Here is a 21,919-nt window from a genome sequence, read left to right as displayed (position 1 = left end):
TGACGAGCGGGTTACGGGGATCGAGCGGGGGAGTGGGACTGACTGGATAGCTCCATGGAGAGCTGGCATGGAATCAATGGGCTGAATGGGCTCCTTCTGTGCCCTAAATGACTCTATGACTCTATAATGGGAACAGCTTTTCTTTGTCTACCTTCTCTAAACCTGTCATAATCTTATACACCTCTGTCAAATCTCCCCTCAATCTCCTATGCTCCAAGGAGAACAACTCCAGCTGCACCAACCTGACCTTGTAGCTAAAATTCCCCATCCCTGGAACCATTCTGGTAAATCTCTTCTGCACCCTCTCAAGGACCCTCACAGCCTTCCTAAAGTGTGGTGACCAGAACTGGATTCAATACTCTAGTTGGAACCTAACCAGAGCTTTATAAAGGTTCAGCATAATTTCTCTGTTTTTGTACTCAATGCCTCTATTAATGAAACTCAAGATCCCATATGCTTTGCTAACCACTCTCTCAATATGCCCTGCCAACTTCAAAGATTTATGCATATGAACCCCCAGGTCCCTCATCCCTGCACATTCTTCAGAACTGTGCCATTAAGTATATATTGCCTCTCCCTATTCCTTCTACCAAAATGCATTATCTCATACTTCTCTGTATTAAATTCTATCTGGCACTTGTCTTCCTATTCTGCTAGTCTATCCATGTCCTGTTGCAGTTGATTTTTATCATCCTCACTGTCTGCCACACCTCCATGTTTGGTATCATTGGCAAATTTTGAAATTTTACTGTGTAGTCCAATATCCAAGTCATTTTTGTATATTGTTATGACCAGGTGAAAAAGGTGTCTAGGGGTCTCTTTCAGCCTTCACCTGGTCATATTGTAACAGGATTTAATTTTTAAACACATTGTGTTTTGAACTTCCCCTTGGTGAATCCTTGTTCACCAGTTTCCAATTATAAGGCAAAAAAATGAGCACAAATAGGCCTTCTTAGGTTTGAAGAAGAAAAGTGAAATTTATTAAAACTTAAACATAAACTCTAATTCGGTTAACGCCTACAGATACACATTGTGCCTCACGCTAGCATCCATACGCAATAAGCACATTCAAATAGACACAGAAAAGAGCAGGAGAAAAATAAAATGGAGAGGTTTGAGACAATATCAGAAGAGTTTCTTGTTACTGTGCTTTGAGCTCACTGTAGTCCTTTTGTAGGTAGTTCTTGCTTTTTGTTGGGGCCCAGTATTCTTCTTAAACCTTGTTCACTGGAGGAGACTTTTCTCTCTTGGGGTTCATATGTTGTCAACGGTTTCTGAAGCTGGTGAGAGCGAGAGAGGTCTTTTCAATCCAGGAGCAAACAGCTCTTTGAGTTCAAATTCTCTGTGCCAAGTTCAAATTCAAAAAACTCCAACAGCCAGTTAGTCATGTGACTAAACTGTTCTGACCACATCTGTTTGTGTATTGAGGAAGCAGGGACTGGCTCCTTTGTTCCAACACTGTCTGCTAGTATGCAAAAAAGGTCTTTCCGCCGAGGGGCCTGGCAATTCCTTGTGATAGGCCCTCTTCTTCCCAGCAAGAATTTCAAGTTTTAATGTTCATGTGGTGAAATAATGTGTGCCTCATTCTTGGCAGGTGGGGGCCTGCACAACAATATCAAAAAAGCAGTGGTCCTAGCACTGAACCTTGGGGAACACCACTGTCTACCATCCTTCAATCTGGAAAACAACCATTTACCATAACTCGCTGTTTTCTGTCCTGAAGTTAATGTTTTTTTATCCAAGCTGACACTGATCCTGCTATTCCATGAGCCTCAATTTTGTTAGCCAACCTTTTATGTGGCATTTGTCAAACAATTTCTTAAAATCCATATAGACAACATGTATTGTTTTCCCTTAATCAACTTTCTCTGTTACTTCATCAAAAAATTCAATTAGATTAATCAAGCGCGATCTTCCTTTTACAAATCCATGCTGGCTCTCTTTAATGAACTCAAAGCACTCCAAGTGCCTGTTGATTTTTTCCCTGATTACTGTTTCTAAAACCTTACCCAACATTAATGTTAAACTGGCCGGCCTGTAGTTACTAGGAATATCCTTACACCCATTCTAAAATAAGGGTGTCACATTTGTCACTCTCCAATCCTCTGGCACCTTTCTCGTATCTCGGGAAGATTATGGCAAGCCCTTCTGCTATCTGAACTTCCATTTCCTTTAGTAACCTGGAATGCAAGGCATCCAGACCAGGTGATGTATCCACTCTTGAGCATAGTGAAACCTTTCCAGTACATCCTTCCCATCAACTTTCACTCCATCCATTACCTCTTCAATCTCCGTTTCTACTGATATTTTGTCAGCGTCCTCTTCCTTAGTAAAAACCGATACAAAGTACTTATTAAGTATATTAGCCTTGCCCTGAGCCTCTAAGCATACATTACCCTCTCTGCCCCTAATAGGCCCCACCCCATCTCTCATTACCCGCTTACTGTTTACATGCCGGTAGAAGATTTTTGGGTTCCCTTTCATGTTAACTGCGATTCTATTCTCATATTCTCTCTTTGCCAGTTGTATTTTTCTCTTCACCTTCCCTCTCAACTTATTCTATTTGGCCTGGTTTTTGCTTGAAGAATTCACCTGACAAACATCATATACCCTCTTTTTTTTTTTGTTTCATCATATTCTCCATCTCTCTCATCATCCAAGGAGCCCTAGCTTTGGTTTCCTTACCTTTCACTCTTGTTGGAATATACCTAGCTTGTACCTGAAGCATTTCCTACTTAAAGATCACCCCTTGTTTTTCCTGTCAATCTTTGGTTCCATTTTACCCTGGCTCGATCCCCTCTCATTCCATTGAAGTTAGCCCTCTTTCAGTTTAGAAGTTATATTTGAGATTGTTTCTTGCTCTTCTCCTTTACTAATGTAATCCCTATGATACAATGATCACTCTTACCCAAGTGTTCCCCCACAGACACTTGGTCCACTTGGTCCACCTCATTTCCTAGCACCAGATACAGCAATGCCTCCTTCATAGTTAGACTGAGAACATACTGGTCAAAGCAGTGCTCCTGAACACATTTCAGAAATTCCTCCCCTTCTTTACTCATTACTCGAGCATTATCCCAATTGGTATTTGGATAATTAAAGTTCTGCAATATCACCACTCTATAGTTCTTGCATATCTTTGTGATTTCCCTGCTGATTTGCTCCTCTATCACTATTTGGAGTCCTATAGAATACCCCTCAGTAGTGTGATCGTCCCCTTTTTGTTTCTCAACTTTAACCAAATGGATTCTGTCTTTGCTCCCTCAAGGACATCCTACCTTTCCAACATTACAATGTCTTCCCTAAACAGTACTGCCATGCCACCTCCTATTTTTCCTTCCCTATCTTTTCTGAACACTTTATATCTTTGAATATTAAACATCTAATCCTCACCACTTTAAGCCACATTTTCATTATTTCCATGTGACTATTTGTACTTATAGCTCACCAACCTTATTCACCACACTTTGAGCGTTTACATACATGCATTGTAAACCAGCCTTTGTATTCCTCGTAGTCCTTCCTCATCTGCTCCTATCTAATATGGTACTACCTCCTTCTCTAGTACTACCTACATTCTCACTCCTTTATGCACCTTATTCCTCTTTCTGCTCAAACCACAGTCAAAGTAGCACTGCACTGAAATCCACATCAATGCAGAATTTACATACTGAGATGAAGCATTGAAAAGAAATATATTTGAGCACCAATCCAAAATTATTGTGTTTCACAGTGTTTTGTTGGCAGAATAAAACATAGAATTTCATTATTCATAAAACTAATACTTTGTCACATTTCATTACAACTAATGTTTGCCTATTGTATCTGGATTTAGAGTATTAGCATATAATAATCATTGCTTTCTAATTGTAATAAGATGAAATGCACTTGCCAATAGATTACAGGTGATACATTACATTAAATGTTATTGTAGACTGAGTGAAAGCAGGAAATTCTTAGCTTTTAGTTTATTTATTGTTTTCATACGAATAACTATGGCCGGAATTTTACCCTAGGCGGACGGGAGCCAGCCACTGACTGAAAAGTCGGTGGCAAACCCGCTTCCGCCTCACCTGGGGATTTGACCCGTATTTTGCGGGTCCCCGGGCTTCAATTGGTGTGAGGTGGGACGTCCACTCACTTGAGGTAGGAAGTCCCGCCTAATAGAACTGCCAGCCAATCAGTGGGCCGGCAGCTCTTAGTCCCAGCAGCACCACCGGGAGCGGTGGCCACTGCTGGGAGTGCAGCCCAGCATTAGGATAAGATACCTGGAAGCCGGGAAGGAAGGTAAGTTTTGGTTGCCTCGCCAGGGGTAATCAGTCGGGCCCCGGCGAGGCAAGGGTGGTCGTTTGTGGGGAAGAGGGCGTGTTGGATCTTGGGGGTGGTTGGGGTAGTGGGGGTGGCCCTCCATCGGGCACAGAGTGCCTGATCATGAGGGCAACCCCGGGATGCTGCAAAGCTGCCTGGTTTCGTTAGGTGGTTTCTCCTGGCTCCAGGACGCCTGCTTGCCATGCGTAAAATCCGCGTGGAGGCGGGCAAAGGCCCTTAAGTAGCCACTTAAGGGTCTTGATTGGCCTGGGGCGGGTGGGCCGTTTTTCGCCACCACCACCCTGCCTAATGTGGCAGTGGAGGCGGGAGCGGGTTGGGCAGGTCTCCTGGTGCCTTCTGCTCCATTTTACGCCACCCCCCTGCCAGCATTCCGTTCATCGGGGTGGTGTAAAATTCCAGCCTATGTCTGCAAAACCACTTTAACAGGTTAAAATCAGAATTTTATTAGTTTGTGTGATGTTAACAGTAACATACCATATATTCTAATAGTTTTTTTTAGAGATACAGCACTGAAACAGGCCCTTCGGCCCATCGAGTCTGTGCCGACCATCAACCGCCCATATTGTACTAATCCTACACTAATCCCATATTCCTACCATATCCACACCTGTCCCTATATTTCCCTACCACCTACCTATACTAGGGGCAATTTATAATGGCCAATTTACCTATCAACCTGCAAGTCTTTTGGCATGTGGGAGGAAACCGGAGCACCCGGAGGAAACCCACGCAGACACAGGGAGAACTTGCAAACTCCACACAGGCAGTACCCAGAATTGAACCCGGGTCGCTGGAGCTGTGAGGCTGCGGTGCTAACCACTGCGCCACTGTGCCGCCCAAAATAGACAAGACACCACAATAAAGGTCCAGTCCCTTTGTTTGCAAACTGTAAATTGAATAAAATTGCACCTTAGTTGTTCAATTAAGCATAGTTAAGGTGTTTTGTTCTCATTTTGAACTATTAATATAGATTGAATTGTAGGCACAAAGCTCCTATTGAAAATTGAGCCTGAATATAGATACCAACCAAATTTAATATGCTGTTTTCTGCACATTTCCACAGTATACGGCCTTAGTGTACCAAACTACTAAACTTCCAGCACTTTTGATAAATTGAAATAAAACATACTTCAAAAACTAACAAGTATTCTTATATACATCACTGCATCCATATGGCAGCCATAAAGTATATTATAAAGCCTCTATGATTAGCTGCAAATTCCATCCACACTTAGATCTACCCCTCAGGCAACAGATAGTATTGGAAGGCAGCTGTTGTGAAACCAGCCAGAAATCTGCTGGTGACCTATGCTTTCCACCTTTTTTCTCTGTTTCTCTTGAAAGCTAATCCTCCACCAATCGTAAAAAGCATGAAGTTTCCTTCCTCCGCTTGTCGCAAAAAAGAGAAAGTCATGAAACAGGGATTGGGGAAAGATTTATTCCAGCACCCCCTGATTTGTGAGATTAGATATGGGTACAGCCAGGTTCACAAGGTCATGAAGGACAGCGAACGAAGACTGAGAAGGCTTTTGGAGATCGGATGAAACATCTGAATCAGCAGTAACAGTTATAAAAAATGAATTAACAGTCCAAAAGTTAATGAGTTATAATAATGGCTATTTCAAGTGGCTCACTACAACAAATTACTGAATGTCTAACTTAGCAATTTACGCACCTGCTTTTTCAACAGCCCAAATCTTACCTGGAGGGAATTGCAACATTTAATTGTCTGGACCTCTGAATATGATCCACTGGCCAACAACCTAGGATGGAAAAAGAACGGAGCTGGTCTAATGGTGAACAGCAGATTTGGGTTTGGGTTGCTGAATGCCAAGGCACTGGTTGATATGGCAAATCCAAAAACCTGGAAGGGAGTGCCGGAGAAGAAACAATGCATTGTTAAAGATAATACTTTTGAATCCAGGTGAGTAAATCCATTGTTTTTCTACCTTCCTTTCACTTTAGTGCTATGAAATCTATTCAAAAGGTATCGTACATAATTCCTAACCTCAATGTTCAATGATACTGATACTGGAAAGTTCAGATTATACAACCATAGTATATAAATCAAATGTTAGGAGAAAGTGAACAGTGGCGCAGTGGTTAGCACTACAGCCTCACAGCTCCAGCGACCCGGGTTCAATTCCGGGTACTGCCTGTGTGGAGTTTGCAAGTTCTCCCTGTGTCTGCGTGGGTTTCCTCTGGGTGCTCCGGTATCCTCCCACTTGCAGGTTGATAGGTAAATTGGCCATTATAAATTGCCCCTAGTATAGGTAGGTGGTAGGGAAATATAGAGACAGGTGGGGATGTGGCAGGAATATGGAATTAGTGTCGGATTAGTATAAATGGGTGGTTGATGGTCGGCACAGACTCGGTGGGCCGAAGGGCCTGTTTCAGTGCTGTATCTCTAAACTAAGAAGCATTGACAAATAGGAGCAGGAGTAGGCCATTCAGCCCTTTGAGCCTGCTCCGCGATTCAATATGATCATGGCTGATCATCCAAACTCAGTAACCTGTTCCTGCTTTCTCCCTGTATCCCTTGATACCTTTAGCCCTAAGAACTACATCTAACTCTTTCTTGAATATATTTAATGATTTGGCCTCAACTGCTTTCCATGGTAGAGAATTCCACAGGTTCACCACTCTCTGGTTGAAGAAATCTCTCCTCACCTCAGTCCTAAATGGCTTACTCCTTATCCTTAGACTGTGACTCCTGGTCCTGGACTCCCCCACCATCGGGAACATCCTTCCTGCATCTAGTCTGTCCAGTCCTGTTTGAATTTTGCAGGATTCTATCAGATCCCCTCTCATTCTTCTAAACTCTAGTGAATACAAGCCTAATCAACCCAATCTCTCTTCATGCGTCAGTCCCGCCATCCCAGGAATCAGTCTGGTGAACCTTCGCTGCACTCCCTCCATAGCAAGAACATCCTTCCTCAGATAAGGAGACCAAAACTGCACACAATACTCAAGGTGTGGTCTCACCAATGCCTTGTATAATTGCAGTAAGACATCCCTGCTCCTGTGCTCTAATCCTCTCGCTATGATGGCCAACATACCATTTGCCTTCTTAACTGCCTGTTGCACCTGCATGCTTACTTTCAGTGACTGGTGCACAAGGACACCCAGGTCTCGCTGCACCTCCCCCTTTCCCAATCTGTCACTGTTCAAATAATAATCTGCCGTCTTGTTTTTGCCACCGAAGTGGATAACCTCACATTTATCCACATTATATTGCATCTGCCATGTATTTGCCCACTCACTCAACCTGTCCAAATCACACTGGAGCTTCTCTGCATCCTCCTCACAGCTCACACTCCCACCCAGCTTTGATATATTACATTTAATTCCCTCATCTATATCATTAATATATATTGTGAATGACAGGTTCTAGCACTGATCCCTACGGTATCCCACTAGTCACTGCCTGCCACTCGGAAAAAGACCCATTTATTCCTACTCTTTGTTTCCTGACTGCCAACCAGTTCTCTATCCATGTCAGTACCTTATCCCCAATCTCATGTGCTTTAATTTTGCACGCTAATCTCTTATGTGGGACCTTCTGAAAGTCCAAATACACCACATCCACTGGTTCTCCCTTATCTATTCTACTAGTTACATCCTCAAAAAATTCCAGTAGATTTGTCAAGCATGATTTCCCTTTCGTAAATCCATGTTGACTTTGTCTGATCCTGTCATTGTTTTCCAAATGCTTTGCTATTACATCTTTTATAATGGACTCTAGCATTTTCCCCACTACTGATGTCAGGCTAACTGGTCTATAATTCCCTGTTTTCTCTCTACCTCCTTTTTTAAATAGTGGGGTTACATTAGCTACCCTCTAATCCATCGGAACTGTTCCAGAGTCTATAGAATTTTGAAAAATGACCAGCAATGCATCTACTATTTCTAGGGCCACTTCCTTAAGTACTCTGGGATGTAGATTATCAAGCCCTGGGGATTTATCGGCCTTCAATCCCTAACACCATTTCCCTACTAATACTGATTTCATACAGTTCCTCCTTCTCACTAGACCCTATGTTCGTCAAAATTTCTGGGAGGAAATTTGTCTGCTCCTTTGTGAAGACAGAACCAAAGTATGTATTTAATTGGTCTGCCATTTCTTTGTTCCCCATTATAAATTCCCCCGTTTCTGACTGTAAGGGACCCACATTTGTCTTCACTAATCTTTTTCTCTTCACATATCTATAGAAGCTTTTACAGTCAGTTTTTATGTTCTATGCAAGCTTACTCTCATACTCTATTTTCCCCTTCTTAATCAATCCCTTTGTCCTCCTTTGTTACTTGTTCTGGCCATTTTATATTTCTCCTCCTTGGATCTAATACTATTCCTAATTTCTTTTGTAAGCCACGATTGAGCCACATAATGAAAAGAGGTAGTTTTGACAGCACAATAACTTAAAAGAACTGCTTTTATTTTATTGATACTTGTTAATAGCCACCAAAAGACCAGGTTCAGGTATATAATCAACTACCTAATATTAATAATGATCGGTAATTGAAAAATGGGACACTGTGGATCATTCATCTCTCAAACTTCGATTTCATTCCAATCAAGACTAATCAGGTTGAAGATCCCTTTTTGCTGATTGTTTGCATCCTCAATTAAATCAATTTGAATTGTCTGAACCCAGTTCCCAATGAATGCAAGCCCACAGCACAAAATCTGCTCATAATTCAGCTACAATTGATTACTAAATTATTAATCTCAATAACAAAGACTATAAAATTGGCTGGTATGGGAATTGAAAAATAAATTGTGAGAATAATATTAAAGATGGCTTTTTTTTTGGATTAAAAAGTAAGCAAATAACTGAATAGCTTTGCTGTAATGCTTGTACTTAGCAGTGGAGGATATAAGAACATAAGACTTAGCAGCAGGAGTAGGCCATTAGGCCCCCAAAGCCTGCTACGTCAATCAATAAGATAGTAGCTCCACTTCCACAACAACTCCACTTTCCCTTTCCCGCCCGATCCCCATATCTCTTGATTCCCCTCAGTCTTGAATATACTGAAGGATGAAGCATCCACAGCTCGCTGGGGTAGAGAATTCCAAAGATTCACAATCCTCTCGGTGAAGAAATTTCTCCTCATCTCAGTCCTTAATAGCTGACCTTTTAACCTGAGATGACGACTCTTAGTTCTAGACTCTCTAGCCAGGGGAAACAGTGGACTGAATTAGTTCCGATGGTGGAGTTCCGGTGGTCGGCCGGAATGGGGGGGAGGGGGAATGGGGGCATCAAGCCTGACTTGGCCCTCCCTCAGGCCCCCTTTGCAATTCCATGGGGGCAGCCAATTAACTGCCTGCTGTCAAGGGCAACGTCCCTTTAAGGGATGAGCTCCTGCCTCCAAAAGCTGCTGGCCAATCAGAAGGCCAGCAGCTCTGTAGTATGGCAGTGTCACTGGGAGCAGTGGCCACTGCCGGTACGGCAGGAGGCCCTGCAGTACCGTGGATATCGGAGACCCCGGGAGAGGTAAGTGGTGTCGGGATTGCTGGGGTCATTCAGGCAGGCCCCGATGAAAGGTTTGAGGTGGGTGGGGCGGGGGGGCGGTGGTGGTGGTTAGTGAGGATTGTTGGGGCCCATAAAATTCAGTCCAGCCACTTAGCCCCTACCTTGTCAAGCCCTCTCAAAACTTTATGGGTTGAATTTTATGGGCCTCCTCCGGACAGGAACGGAGGCAGGGGAGCTCATAAAATTGCATCAGAAGGCAGGGGCAGAGTGCCCGTTACCTCCCCGATGCCTTCCAATTTAGTTCAGGGTGGGGAAAGGCAGAGGACACCCTGCCTGCCCCAGGCCAATTAAGGCCCTTAAATGGCCAATTAATGGCTACTTAAAGGCCTCCTCCTGCCTCTGCCTCAATTTAATAGAACATGGCGGTGTCCCCTGCCATGGGGAGACACCACCAGGTAAAAGCTAGTGGGATGGGACTGGGAGGATCCCCCCTTTGGGGGCAATCCAGGGTCCCCGGAGGGCCCCCGGCATTGATGGCTGCCCTCCACCCCACCGCCCCCACCGTCCCCGGGAGGACCCTCGCCCATCCTCATTAACCTCACCTACCCCACTGTCACCAGGACCTGTCTGAATGACCCCAACCCCATTTACCTCTCTTGGGGGTTCGCCGACATTCTCGGTACTGCCGGAAGTGGCCACTGCTCCCTGACGGTGGGCAGTTAATCGGCTGCCTGCTGTGGAATTGCAATGAGGGTCCGCCGGATAGCCGAGGCGATGTCTCCCCCACCTTCTGGCCCACTGCCGGGACCCCTAACAACAGGACGAAATTCAGTCCTATATGTTTCTAAACTCCAGGAAATTATGGTCCATTCTACTCAATCTCTCCTGATAGGACAGCCCTCTCATCACAGGGATATTTGGTTGAGAATCAGTGGACGGCAGGGACTTCATTGGAAAAGAAAATCTGACAGGGTGTGACAGGCAGCTGATCCAATACCAGCAGTTTTATCCTCCTGCTAAAATTGAAAGTTCTGCCGGCTGTTTCCTCACATTACTAGTTCACAATAAAGCTTCTCAGAGAAGAACAGGAAACCAGTTATCTTAACTATGACTGACTGGTCCACAGGGGAGTTTTTTTTATAGTCATTATAATTTGTTACTTCAGAACTCTGTACTGTTTTGATCTCCTTACTTAAAAGATAAAATTGCATTAGAAGAAGTTCAGAGAAGGCTCACTTGACTTATTCTTGGGATGAAGGGGTTATCTTATGAGGAAAGGTTAACAGGTTGGGTCTTTACCCACTGGAGTTTAGAAGAATGAGAGGTGGGCTGGAATTTAATGTTGTGGTGGAGGCCCCTCCCCCCACCAAGCCTAAAAGTCAGGGGAGAGCCCACCTCCGCCAGGCCTGGAAGCCATGCAACGATTTTGCATGGCCCAAGCACTCAATTGGCCTCGGGTGGGATCTCTGCCCCTCTGAGACAGGAAGTCCTGCCTCCAAACATTGCCGGCCAATCAGTGGGCCGGCAGCTCTTCAGTCCCAGCAGCGTCACTGGGAGCGGTTGCCACTGGTGGGATTGAACCCAGCGTGAGGAGCAACATGGATGCTGGCCCTGAAAAAGGTAAGTGGGGTTTTGGGCCTTGCTGGGGACAATTGGATGATCCCCAGCAGGGGGGGTTGGGTGTCAATCAGGGGGGCGGGGAGAGGTGCACAAGCCACAGCCACTTATGCTTGTGCTGCTAGGGGAGCCCTTTGTGGGGCACAGGATGCTCGATCAGGAGGATCCTCTCCCCCCACCCAGGGCCCACAAGTGTCCGCCTTCCAGACACCATGGAATTTTGTCAGGAGCGAGGAAGTTTGAGGACAGCCATCCCACCCAGAGGCCAATGGAGGCCTTCAAGTGCCAATTAAGGGCCTCTTCCTGCCACTGCTGGTATTTTACCAATGGTGGTAGGGCCCTCTGCCATTTGGAGAGGCCACCCAGTAAAAGCTGGCGGCCTCCCTGCATGCTCAGTGTGGGGGGGCCCTTCTAATCAGGCACCCTGTGGCCCAAGGAGGGCCCCTCTCCAGCGGCTAGGGCCACCCCTCGAAAAGACCCCCACTCGCCAATGCCAATGGGGTCTACCAAGTGGACCCGGCAAGCCCCACAAACTTACTTTGAATCTGGGCTTCCCCCATGCTGGCTGGTCCAGGCCTGCTGCAGTCCCAGCAGTGAACACTGCTCTTGGTAGCACAGCTGAGAATAAAGAGCTGCTGGCCCTCCGATTGGCTGGTAGCTCTTGGAGGCAGGCTCCAGGCAGTTAATTGCCTGAATGCCACAAAATGCAACCAGGGGGTGGGGGTGGGGGTGGGGGTGGGGGGGGGGGGGGGTCCACCGAATGTCTGAGGCAGGGTTGCCCCCCTGCTTTCTGGCCCAGCATCAGGACCCCTGTTGGGCCCAGGTGTGAGTGTGGTAAATGACTTTTCATTTTGATGAAGCTGCTTAATAAAATACTAAATCAGCAACAGCAACTTGCACTTATATAGCACCTTTAAAGTAGTAAAACCTCCCAAACACTTCACAGGAATGTTCCCAAACAAAATTTGACCACATAAGGAGATGTTAGAGCAAAACACTACAGATACTTGAAATCAGAAATAAAAATCAAAAATGCTGGAAACAATCAACAGATCAGGCAGCATTTGTGAAGAGAGAAACAATTAACGTTTGTGGCGCAGTGGTTAGCACCGCAGCCTCACAGCTCCAGCGGCCCGGGTTCAATTCTGGGTACTGCCTGTGTGGAGTTTGCAAGTTCTCCCTGTGTCTGCGTGGGTTTCCTCCGGGTGCTCCGGTTTCCTCCCACATGCCAAAGACTTGATAGGTAAAGGGTTGATAGGTAAATTGGCCATTATAAATTGTTCCGAGTACAGGTAGGTGGTAGGGAAATATAAGGACAGGTGGGGATGTGGTAGGAATATGGAATTAGTGTAGGATTAGTATATAAATGGGTGGTTGATGGTCGGCACAGACTCGGTGGGCCGGAGGGCCTGTTTCAGTGCTGTATCTCTAAACTAAACTAAACTTGATGGCCTTTCATCAGAACTGGAATAAGTTAGAAACATAACAGGTTTTAAGCAAGTACAGAGGCAGCGAAAGGGGGAGGGGAGGAAAAGGACAAAAGGGAAAGTGAGTGGAAGGCAGGCGATTAAATGACAAAAGGGTTGATGGTGCAAGATAAAACGAGATGGTAATTGGACAAGTAAAGAAATGTAAGCTATGTCGAGAGGAGGTGCAAATGGAAATAGCAGAATCACCACTAACAGCTGCTGTCTGGAAATATGGGGGCAGTGGTTATGGTTTGAAATTGTTGAACTCATTGTTGAATCTGGAAGACTGTAAACTGCCCAGTCAAAAGATGAGGTGCTATTCTTCGAGCTTACAGGGAGCTTCATTGGAACAGTGTCGGAGGCTGAGGACAGAGAGGTCAGAGTGGGAGTGAGGCAGAGAATTAATGTTCCAGGAGACCAGAAACTTGGGGCCAAGCTTTCGCACTGAACAGAGATGTTCCACAAAATGTTCACACAATCTAACTTTTGTCCCTGCAATGGACAGGAGACCACAACATGAGCAGTGAATACAGCATACTAAATTAAATAAAGTACAAGTAAATCACTGTTTCACCTGGAAGAAGTGTTTGAGGCCCAGAACAATGAGAAAGTAGAAGGTAAAAGGACAGATGTTGCATCTCCTATGTCTACACGGGAAGGTGCCATGGGAAAGGTAGTGGATGGTGGGGGTCATTGAGGAGTGGACCAGGAGGGAAGGGGAGGATGTGCTTTGTGGTGGTATCATGGTGGAGGTACGGAAATGGTGAAGGATTATCTACTGAATGTGGAGGTTAGTAGGGTGGAAGGGATTGGGCTCAAGAGAGGTGATGATGAGATAGAGCTGCGTGTCGTCAGCTTACATGTGGAAAACTACATCTTTAATTGTTATAGGGAATGGATGGTGGCAGGATTATTGGAACTGTGTAACATAAAATGCAGCAATATTTATCTCCCCATTCTAAAACTATGTTGCTGTCATACATACAGCTGTTTATTGCTCTTACTTTTTTGCATAATTGCTTTTATCAGATCTTATTCCTATGAAACCTGTAGATTTATTTTGCAATTACTGTGCAGTTTGTTTATCATTAATCCTTCTCCCATCTGTCAGATATTTTACAGATATAAATTCTACAGCAACAAGCAGTTATGGATTGAACTAAATTTATATAGCTGCAAAATGTCAGAGGTTCCGAAGTGGACTAGAATGTGATAGTACTTTCAGATACTATTACTGATAAGTTGTGGGAATTCTGTGACATGGCTGCAAGCTTCTCTTAGTGAGTGAAGCTTGTTAAGAGTAAGGAGGGATTATGATCATGGAGGCTTTCGCAATGTTTCTATAATGGTGCTTGGTTCAGTGGTAGCCTTGCTCTGCATAGTGATATCTAATGAAGCAGATCAGAGATCCATTCCTACCTGCCCCTTCTGATTATATAGTTGAACTTTTTATGCATTGAAACATAAGAATATAAGAAATAGGAACAGGAGGAGACCACATGGCCTTCGAGCCTGCTCCGCCATTCAATATGATTATGGCTGGTCTTGCGCTTCAACTTCACTTTCTTGCCTGCTCTCCATATCCCTTGATTTCCTAAGAGACCAAAAATCTGTCTATCTCAGCCTTAAATATATTCAATGACGATGGATCCACATCCCTCTGGAGTAGAGAATTCCCAAGATTTACAACCCTTTGAGTGAAGAAACTTCTCCTCATCTCAGTCCTTAATGATTGACCCCTTATCCTGAAAATGTGTCCCCTTGTTCTAGATTCCCTAGCCGGGGAAACAGTCTCAGTATCTACCATCTCAAGCCCCTTCATAGTCTTGAATGTTTCAATGAGATTACCTCTCATTTTTCTAAACTCCAAAGAGTATAATTCTGCTCCAATTTACTCAGCCTCTTATTATAGAACAAATCTCATCCCAGAGACCAATCTAGTGAAACTTTGCTGCACTGCCTCCAATACAAGTATATCCTTCCTTACATATGGAGACCAAAATTGCTCACAGTATTCCAGGTGTGGTCTCACCAACACCTCATACAATTACAGCAAGATGTCTTTATTCTTGTACTCTAATGCCTTTGCAAAAAAGGCCAACACGCCGTTTGCTTTCCACAGTGTTTGCTGTATCTGCGTGCTAAATCTGTGTTCCTTGTACGAGTACACCCATGTCTCTCTGAAAATCAACGTTTACAAGTTTCACATCTTTTAAAAAATATTGTTTTTCTGTTCTTACAACCAAAGTGAATAACTTCACACTTTTCCACATTATACTCCATCTGCCACTCAGTTAACCTGCCCTGTATCTCTTTGCAGCATCTTTGTGTCTTCCTCACAGCTTGCATTCCCACCTAGCTTTGTATCATCAGCAAACTTTGATAGATTACTCTCTGTCTCTTCATCTAAATCATTAATATAGGTGATAAATAGCTGAGGCTCCAGCACTGATCATTGTGGCACACCACTAGTCACAGCCTGCCAAGATGAAAATGCCCCAGTTATCCCTACTGTCTATTTCCTGTTTGTTAACTAAACCTCTAACCATGCTAATATATCACCCCCAAATCTATGAGCCCTTGTCTTGTGTATTAACCTTTTGTGTGGCACTTTATCGAATGCCTTTTGGAAATCCCAGTATACTACATCTACTGATTCCCCTTTATCTACCCCATTTGTTACATCCTCAAAAAACTCGAATAAATTAATTAAACAGGATTTCCCTTTCATAAAACCATGTTTACTTTCTGTAATCATACAATGCTTTTCTCTAACCGCATTGTTAAGACTTCCTTAATAATAGATTCCAGCACTTTCCCAAAGACTGATGCCAGACTAACTGGCCTGTAGTTCACTGTTTTTTTGTCTCCCTCCTTTCTTGAATAGTGGTGTTACATTTGCTAACTTCCAATCTGCTGGGACCATTCCAGAATCTAGGGAATTTAGGAAAATCATAATCAGCGCATCCACTATCTCTGCAGCTATCTCTTTTAGAACTTAGGATGTAGGTCATCAGGTCCTGGGGATTTGTCAGGTTTTAGTCCTTTAAGTTTCTCTAATATTTTTTTTCTGCTAATATTAATTATCTAATTTCCTCACTCTTATTAGACCCTAGGTTACCCTCTATTTCTAGTATGTAACTTGTGTCTTCTACTGTGAAGACAGACACAAAATATTTGTTCAATGTCTTTACCATTTCCTCCTTCTCCATAATAATTTCTCCTATCTCTGCTTCTAAGGAACCAACATTTACTTTAGTTACTCCCTTTTTAAACGAGCATTAAATACACGTACAAATTCATCTGCCATTCAGGATGTGTTTCTGCAGAAACACATCCTGAATGGCAGATGAATTTGTACGTGTATTTAATGCTTGTTCAATGCCGGAGCCGCTACGGGATCGCTTTGGAGCTGGAGCCACAGTGCCTGGACTGGGACGATGATGAGCGCATGCCGAAGGCCCAGCGAGGCCTCGGCCCCCTCGCTGGTCTTGTACGGAAAATCCTTGATCGGATCCCACGAGAAGAAGCTCCACATCGTGGCCGGCCATAGCACTGACCCCTCCCCCCCCCATTCCCCCCCACCACTTCCACCCTCACACCACCTACCCCCCTCGCACCCTCTCCCCCACCCCCTCCCCCTACACCCCCTTCTGCCCTCGCACCCCCTTCCGCCCTCCCTCCTCACACCCCTCCGCTCCTTGTACCCCCTCCCTCCTTGCACCCCCTCCCCCCTTCCCTCTCCCTCCATGAAGTCGCACAGTTTTCTTGTTAGGGCTCCAGCTCAGGGTTAGGAGCTAACAACCCCGCTGCCTTGTGGGCGTCTCAGGAGAGACCAAGGCTAAGGGAGTAAACCTTAACAGAAAATGTGGAGCGGAACCCCTAAGGCAGTCATATGTCACCTTTGGCATGTTTCTGGCAGTTCCTGCAGCCATACTGGTGCCAAATGTCGTGCTCTGCACTCCTTTGGACCCATCTAGGAAGGCCAAGAGGGGGTTTTTTGACGCTTGGGCAACTCAAAACCTCCATCCATTCCGCCCAGACATGTGCCATGGAGAGGTCACTCCATAGTCACCTCACAGCAACCAAAACAACATGGAAGGCAGCAGTTAAGCATTATAAGTCCAGCTTAATTGGCGTAGAGATTGGGTGCCATGGGTTGCCTTTGTCAGTGGGAGAGGTCATCGCACCTCACTGGACAGCTACTGCCCGCTCAAACTGGGAAGCCCCTGGTCAGAAAGGTTTTGTCCCGCCACAGTCCACCTGCTTCAATGGGTGCTTGGAGCTCAGGGTCATTGCCCGACAAGTGGACTGTAACACCGCACCAAACAGCACGACAAAAATAGGAAAAAAGGTACCAGCCCTTCGTTTTTCAAGCTGGAACGTCAGAACTATGTGTCCTGGCCTGTCAGAAGCCCTTACACAAATCAATGACTCTCGGAAGACCGCCATCATTAACAACGAGCTTAGTAGACTCAATGTGGACATTGCAGCACTTCAGGAGACACGCCTCCCTGTGAGCAGATCTCTAAGAGAGCAAGACTACTGGCAGGGTAGGGATCCCGAAGAACCAAGACAGCATGGCATGGCCTTCGCCATCAGAAACTCTTTGTTCAGCATGATAGAGCCACCTTCAAATGGCTCGGAACGCATACTGTCCATCCGACTGCTCACTGCCTCTGGTCCAGTACACCTACTCAGCATCTATGCTCCAACACTCTGCTCCCCACCTGAAGTTAAAGATCAGTTCTACGAGGAACTCCATAATATCATTAGTAGCATTCCCAATACCAAACATTTGTTCCTGCTGGGGGACTTTAATGCCAGGGTTGGGGCCGACCATGACTCATGGCCCTCCTGTGTTGGGCGCTATGGCATTGGAAGGATGAATGAGAATGGACAGAGAATGCTGGAGTTTTGTACTTATCACAACCTCTGCATCACCAACCAGGTTTCATGGAGACACCCAAGATACGTCATTGGCACCAGTTGGACCTCATTGTCACAAGGCGAGCCTCTTTAAACAGTGCCCAAATCACACGCAGTTTCCACAGTATAGACTGTGACACCGACCACTCCCTGGTGTGCAGCAAAGTTAGATTCAAACCAAAGAAGCTACATCACTCCAAGCAGAAGGGCCGCCTGCGCGTCAACACGAACAGAATTTCTTATCCACAGCTGTTACATAAGTTTCTAAATTCACTTGAAAAAGCCCTTCAAAACACTCCTTCAGGGGATGCAGAGATGATGTGGACTCACATCAGAGACGCCATCTATGACTCAGCAATGCCACCTATGGCAAACATGAGAAGCAGAATGCAGACTGGTTTCAATCTCACTTTGAAAAGCTGGAACCTGTCATAGCCGCTAAGCGCATTGCACTGTTGAACTACAAGACAACCCCCAGCGAGTTAACATCTGTAACACTTAAAGTCGCCAGAAGTGCTGCACAAAGAACAGCCAGGAGCTGTGCAAATAACTACTGGCAACACCTATGCAGTCATATTCAGCTGGCCTCCGACACCGGAAACATCAGAGGACTGTATGATGGTATTAGGTTAGCTTTTGGGCCAAACATCAAGAAGATCACCCACCTCAAATCTAAATCAGGGGAAACGATCACTGACCAACACAAACAAATGGACCGCTGGGTGGAGCACTACTTTGAACTGTACTCCAGGGAAAATGTTGTCACTGAGACTGCCCTTAATGCAGCCCAGTCTCTGCCAGTCATGGATGAGCTGGACGAACAGCCAACAAAATCAGAACTCCGTGATGCCATTGATTCTCTAGCCAGTGGAAAAGCCCCTGGAAAGGACGGCATTACCCCTGAAATAATCAAGAGTGCCAAGCCTGCTATACTCTCGGCAATCCATGAACTGCTTTGCCTGTGCTGGGATGAGGGTGCAGTACCACAGGACATGCGCGATGCCAATATCATCACCCTTCTTAAGAACAAGGGTGACTGTGGTAACTGCAACAACTACCGTGGAATCTCCCTGCTCAGCATAGTGTGGAAAGTCTTTGCTCGAGTCATTTTAAACAGACTGTAGAAGCTGGCTGAGCGTGTCTACCCTGATGCACAGTGTGGCTTTTGAGCAGAGTGATCGACCATTGACATGCTGTTCTCCCTTCGCCAGCTACAGGAGAAGTGCCGTGAACAACAGATGCCCCTCTACGTTGTTTCATAGATCTCACCAAAGCCTCGTCAGCAGACGTGGTCTCTTCAGACTACTAGCAAACATCGGATGTCCACCAAAGCTACTAAGTATCATCACCTCATTCCATGAGAATATGAAAGGCACAATTCAGGATAACGACGCCTCATCAGACCCCTTTCCTATCCTGAGTGGTGTGAAACAGGGCTGTGTTCTTGCACCTACATTGTTTGGGATTTTCTTCTCCCTGCTGCTCTCACATGCGTACAAGTTTTCAGAAGAAGGAATTTTCCTCCACACAAGATCAGATGGCAGGTTATTCAACCTTGCCTATCTTAGAGCGAAGACCAAAGTACGGAAAGTCCTCATTAGGCAACTCCTCTTAGCTGATGATGCTGCATTAACATCTCACACAGAAGAATGTCTGCAGAGACTCATCGACAGGTTTGCGGCTGCCTGCAACGAATTTGGCCCAACCATCAGCCTGAAGAAAACAAACATCATGGGACAGAACGTCAGAAATGTTCCATCCATCAATATCGGCGACCACGCTCTGGAAGTGGTTCAAGAGTTCACCTATCTAGGCTCAACTATCACCAGTAACCTGTCTCTAGATGCAGAAATCAACAAGCGCTTTGGAAAGACGTCCGCTGCTTTGTCCAGACTGGCCAAGAGGGTGTGGGAAAATGGTGCACTGATACGGAACACAAAAGTCCGAGCGTTTCAAGCTTGTGTCCTCAGTACCTTGCTCTACGGCACCGAGGCCTGGATAACATATGTCAGCCAAGAGCGACGTCTCAACTCATTCCATCTTTGCTGCCTCCGGAGAATCCTTGCCATCAGGTGGCAGGACCATATCTCCAACACAGAAGTCCTCGAGGCGCCCAACATCCCCAGCATATACACCCTACTGAGCCAGCGGCGCTTGCGATGGCTTGGCCATATGAGCCGCATGGAAGATGGCTGGATCCCCAAGGACGCATTGTCCAGCGAGCTCCTCACTGGTATCAAACCCACAGGCAATCCATGTCTCCACTTTAAAGACATCTACAAATGCGACATGAAGTCCTGTGACATTGACCACAAGTTGTGGGAGTCAGTTGCCAGCGATCGCCAGAGCTGACAGACAGTCATAAAGGCGGGGCTAAAGAATGACGAGTCGAAGAGACTTAGCAGTTGGCAGGAAAAAAGACAGATGTGCAAGGGGAGAGCCAACTGTGTAACAGCCCCGACAACCAATTTTATCTGCAGCGCCTGTGGAAGAGTCTGTCACCCTAGAATTGGCCTTTATAGCCACTCCAGGCACTGCTCCACAAACCACTGACCACCTCTAGGCGCTTACTCATTGTTTCTCGTGACAAGGAGGCCAAAGAGAACTCTCTTCCGTTTTATATTCTTCTAAAAGCTCTTACGATCTGGTTTTATATTCCTGGCTTTTTTCCCTTTTTATCAACTTTTTTGTGGCCCTTTGCTGATTTCTGAAACACTCCCATTACTCGGACTTGCTACCACTCTTTGCAACATTATAAGCCAAGTCTTTTAATCTAATACTATCCTTAACCTCCTTAGTAAGCCATGGATGGATCTTTCTCGCTGAGTTTTTGTTTTTCAATGGAATGTATTTTTGTTGAACATTTTGAATCGTTTCTTTAAATGTTTCCCACTGTTTAATTACTGCTCTACTTTTTCGTCTATTTACCCAATCAACCTTAGCCAGCTCTCTCCTCATACCTATGTAATTGGCTTCGTTTAGGTTTAACATTCTTGTTTGTGATTGGAGTATGTGGTTTTCAAACCTTGTCCTCTCACTCTTGATACTGTGTTGAAGGCCTTGGGTACCTTTGCCAAGTCTTGCTATCATCTGTTTATTTGAACTTCCTGCCAGGCAATGAATCTAGGACCCCCCCCCTGCCCTTTCAAACTCTTACAGAAGTGACTCGATTCTTGGCATTGAAGGGACCTGAATGCAGCCAATAAACATTCACTGGCACAGTCATAAAACTCACCACAGATAACGAAGAACAAAAACTCCTTCAAAAAAAAAAGGGAGAACAGGGTACTGAGTTTGGATGATCAGCCATGATCATATTGAATGGCGGTACAGGCTCGAAGGGCCGAATGGCCTACTCCTGCTCCTATTTTTCTAAGTTTCTATGTTTCTAAAGCTCCAACAATACACACAAACAAGTTAACTCACAGCACAGCTTTAAGACCTGACAGTGGCTCCTAATTTCCTATGAATCTGCAGGCAGCAGCTAATTGGAAGGCCTAATTTGCAACACTGCAATGCCCCTTACCTACAAATGAGGATGAACAGGAAACTGTTATCAACAACAACAGTTACATTTATAAAGCATCTTTAATGTAGTAAAACATCCCAAGGTGCTTCACAGGAGCATTATGCAACAAAATTTGAATCAAATCACATAGAGATATTAGGACAGATGACCAAAATCTTTATCAAAGAGGTAGGTTTTGAGGAGCATCTTAAAGGAGCAGCAAGAGGTCAGGAAGCAGAGATGTCTGGGGAGGGAATTCCAGAATTTAGGGCCTTGCCAGCTGAAGGCTTGGTTTCAAATGAAGTGCACTTCACCTGTTTTCCACCGGTGCTGCTGCCTGCGCCTCCAGATCCCCACACAACTAACTTTTACACTTTCCTGTAAAGGCCTTCTCTTCTCAGCCCATCAGGTTTTACTCAGCAAAGACCCCTTGACAGATGCTCCACTCCACAGTCGCTTTTTAAAATAGCTTTGGGAACCTATGTTCAACATAGGACCCTGATTTACATGTAATCATGAGACTACCACTTGAGACAGGCTGCCGCCTCAATTGCCCTCAATAATTGCAGCATAAAAATGGCTGCCGACTGGAT

General features: G+C 45.2%; 1 protein-coding gene across 1 annotated transcript in view; it reads left to right on the top strand.

The window, feature by feature from the left end:
- Positions 1–21,919, top strand: part of pcsk1 (proprotein convertase subtilisin/kexin type 1) — a 103,103-nt gene that overhangs the window by 63,223 nt on the left and 17,961 nt on the right. Inside the window, exon 10 of the mRNA XM_068028839.1 lies at positions 6,020–6,253. Within this exon, the coding sequence (XP_067884940.1) occupies positions 6,020–6,253 (234 nt within the window). The remainder of the gene's footprint in view (positions 1–6,019; positions 6,254–21,919) is intronic.

This window comes from Heterodontus francisci, chromosome 4, assembly GCF_036365525.1.
Source record: "Heterodontus francisci isolate sHetFra1 chromosome 4, sHetFra1.hap1, whole genome shotgun sequence".
NCBI lineage: Eukaryota > Metazoa > Chordata > Chondrichthyes > Heterodontiformes > Heterodontidae > Heterodontus > Heterodontus francisci.
The sequence above is the reverse complement of the archived record's forward strand: the minus strand, read 5'-3'. Positions and strand labels throughout refer to the sequence as shown.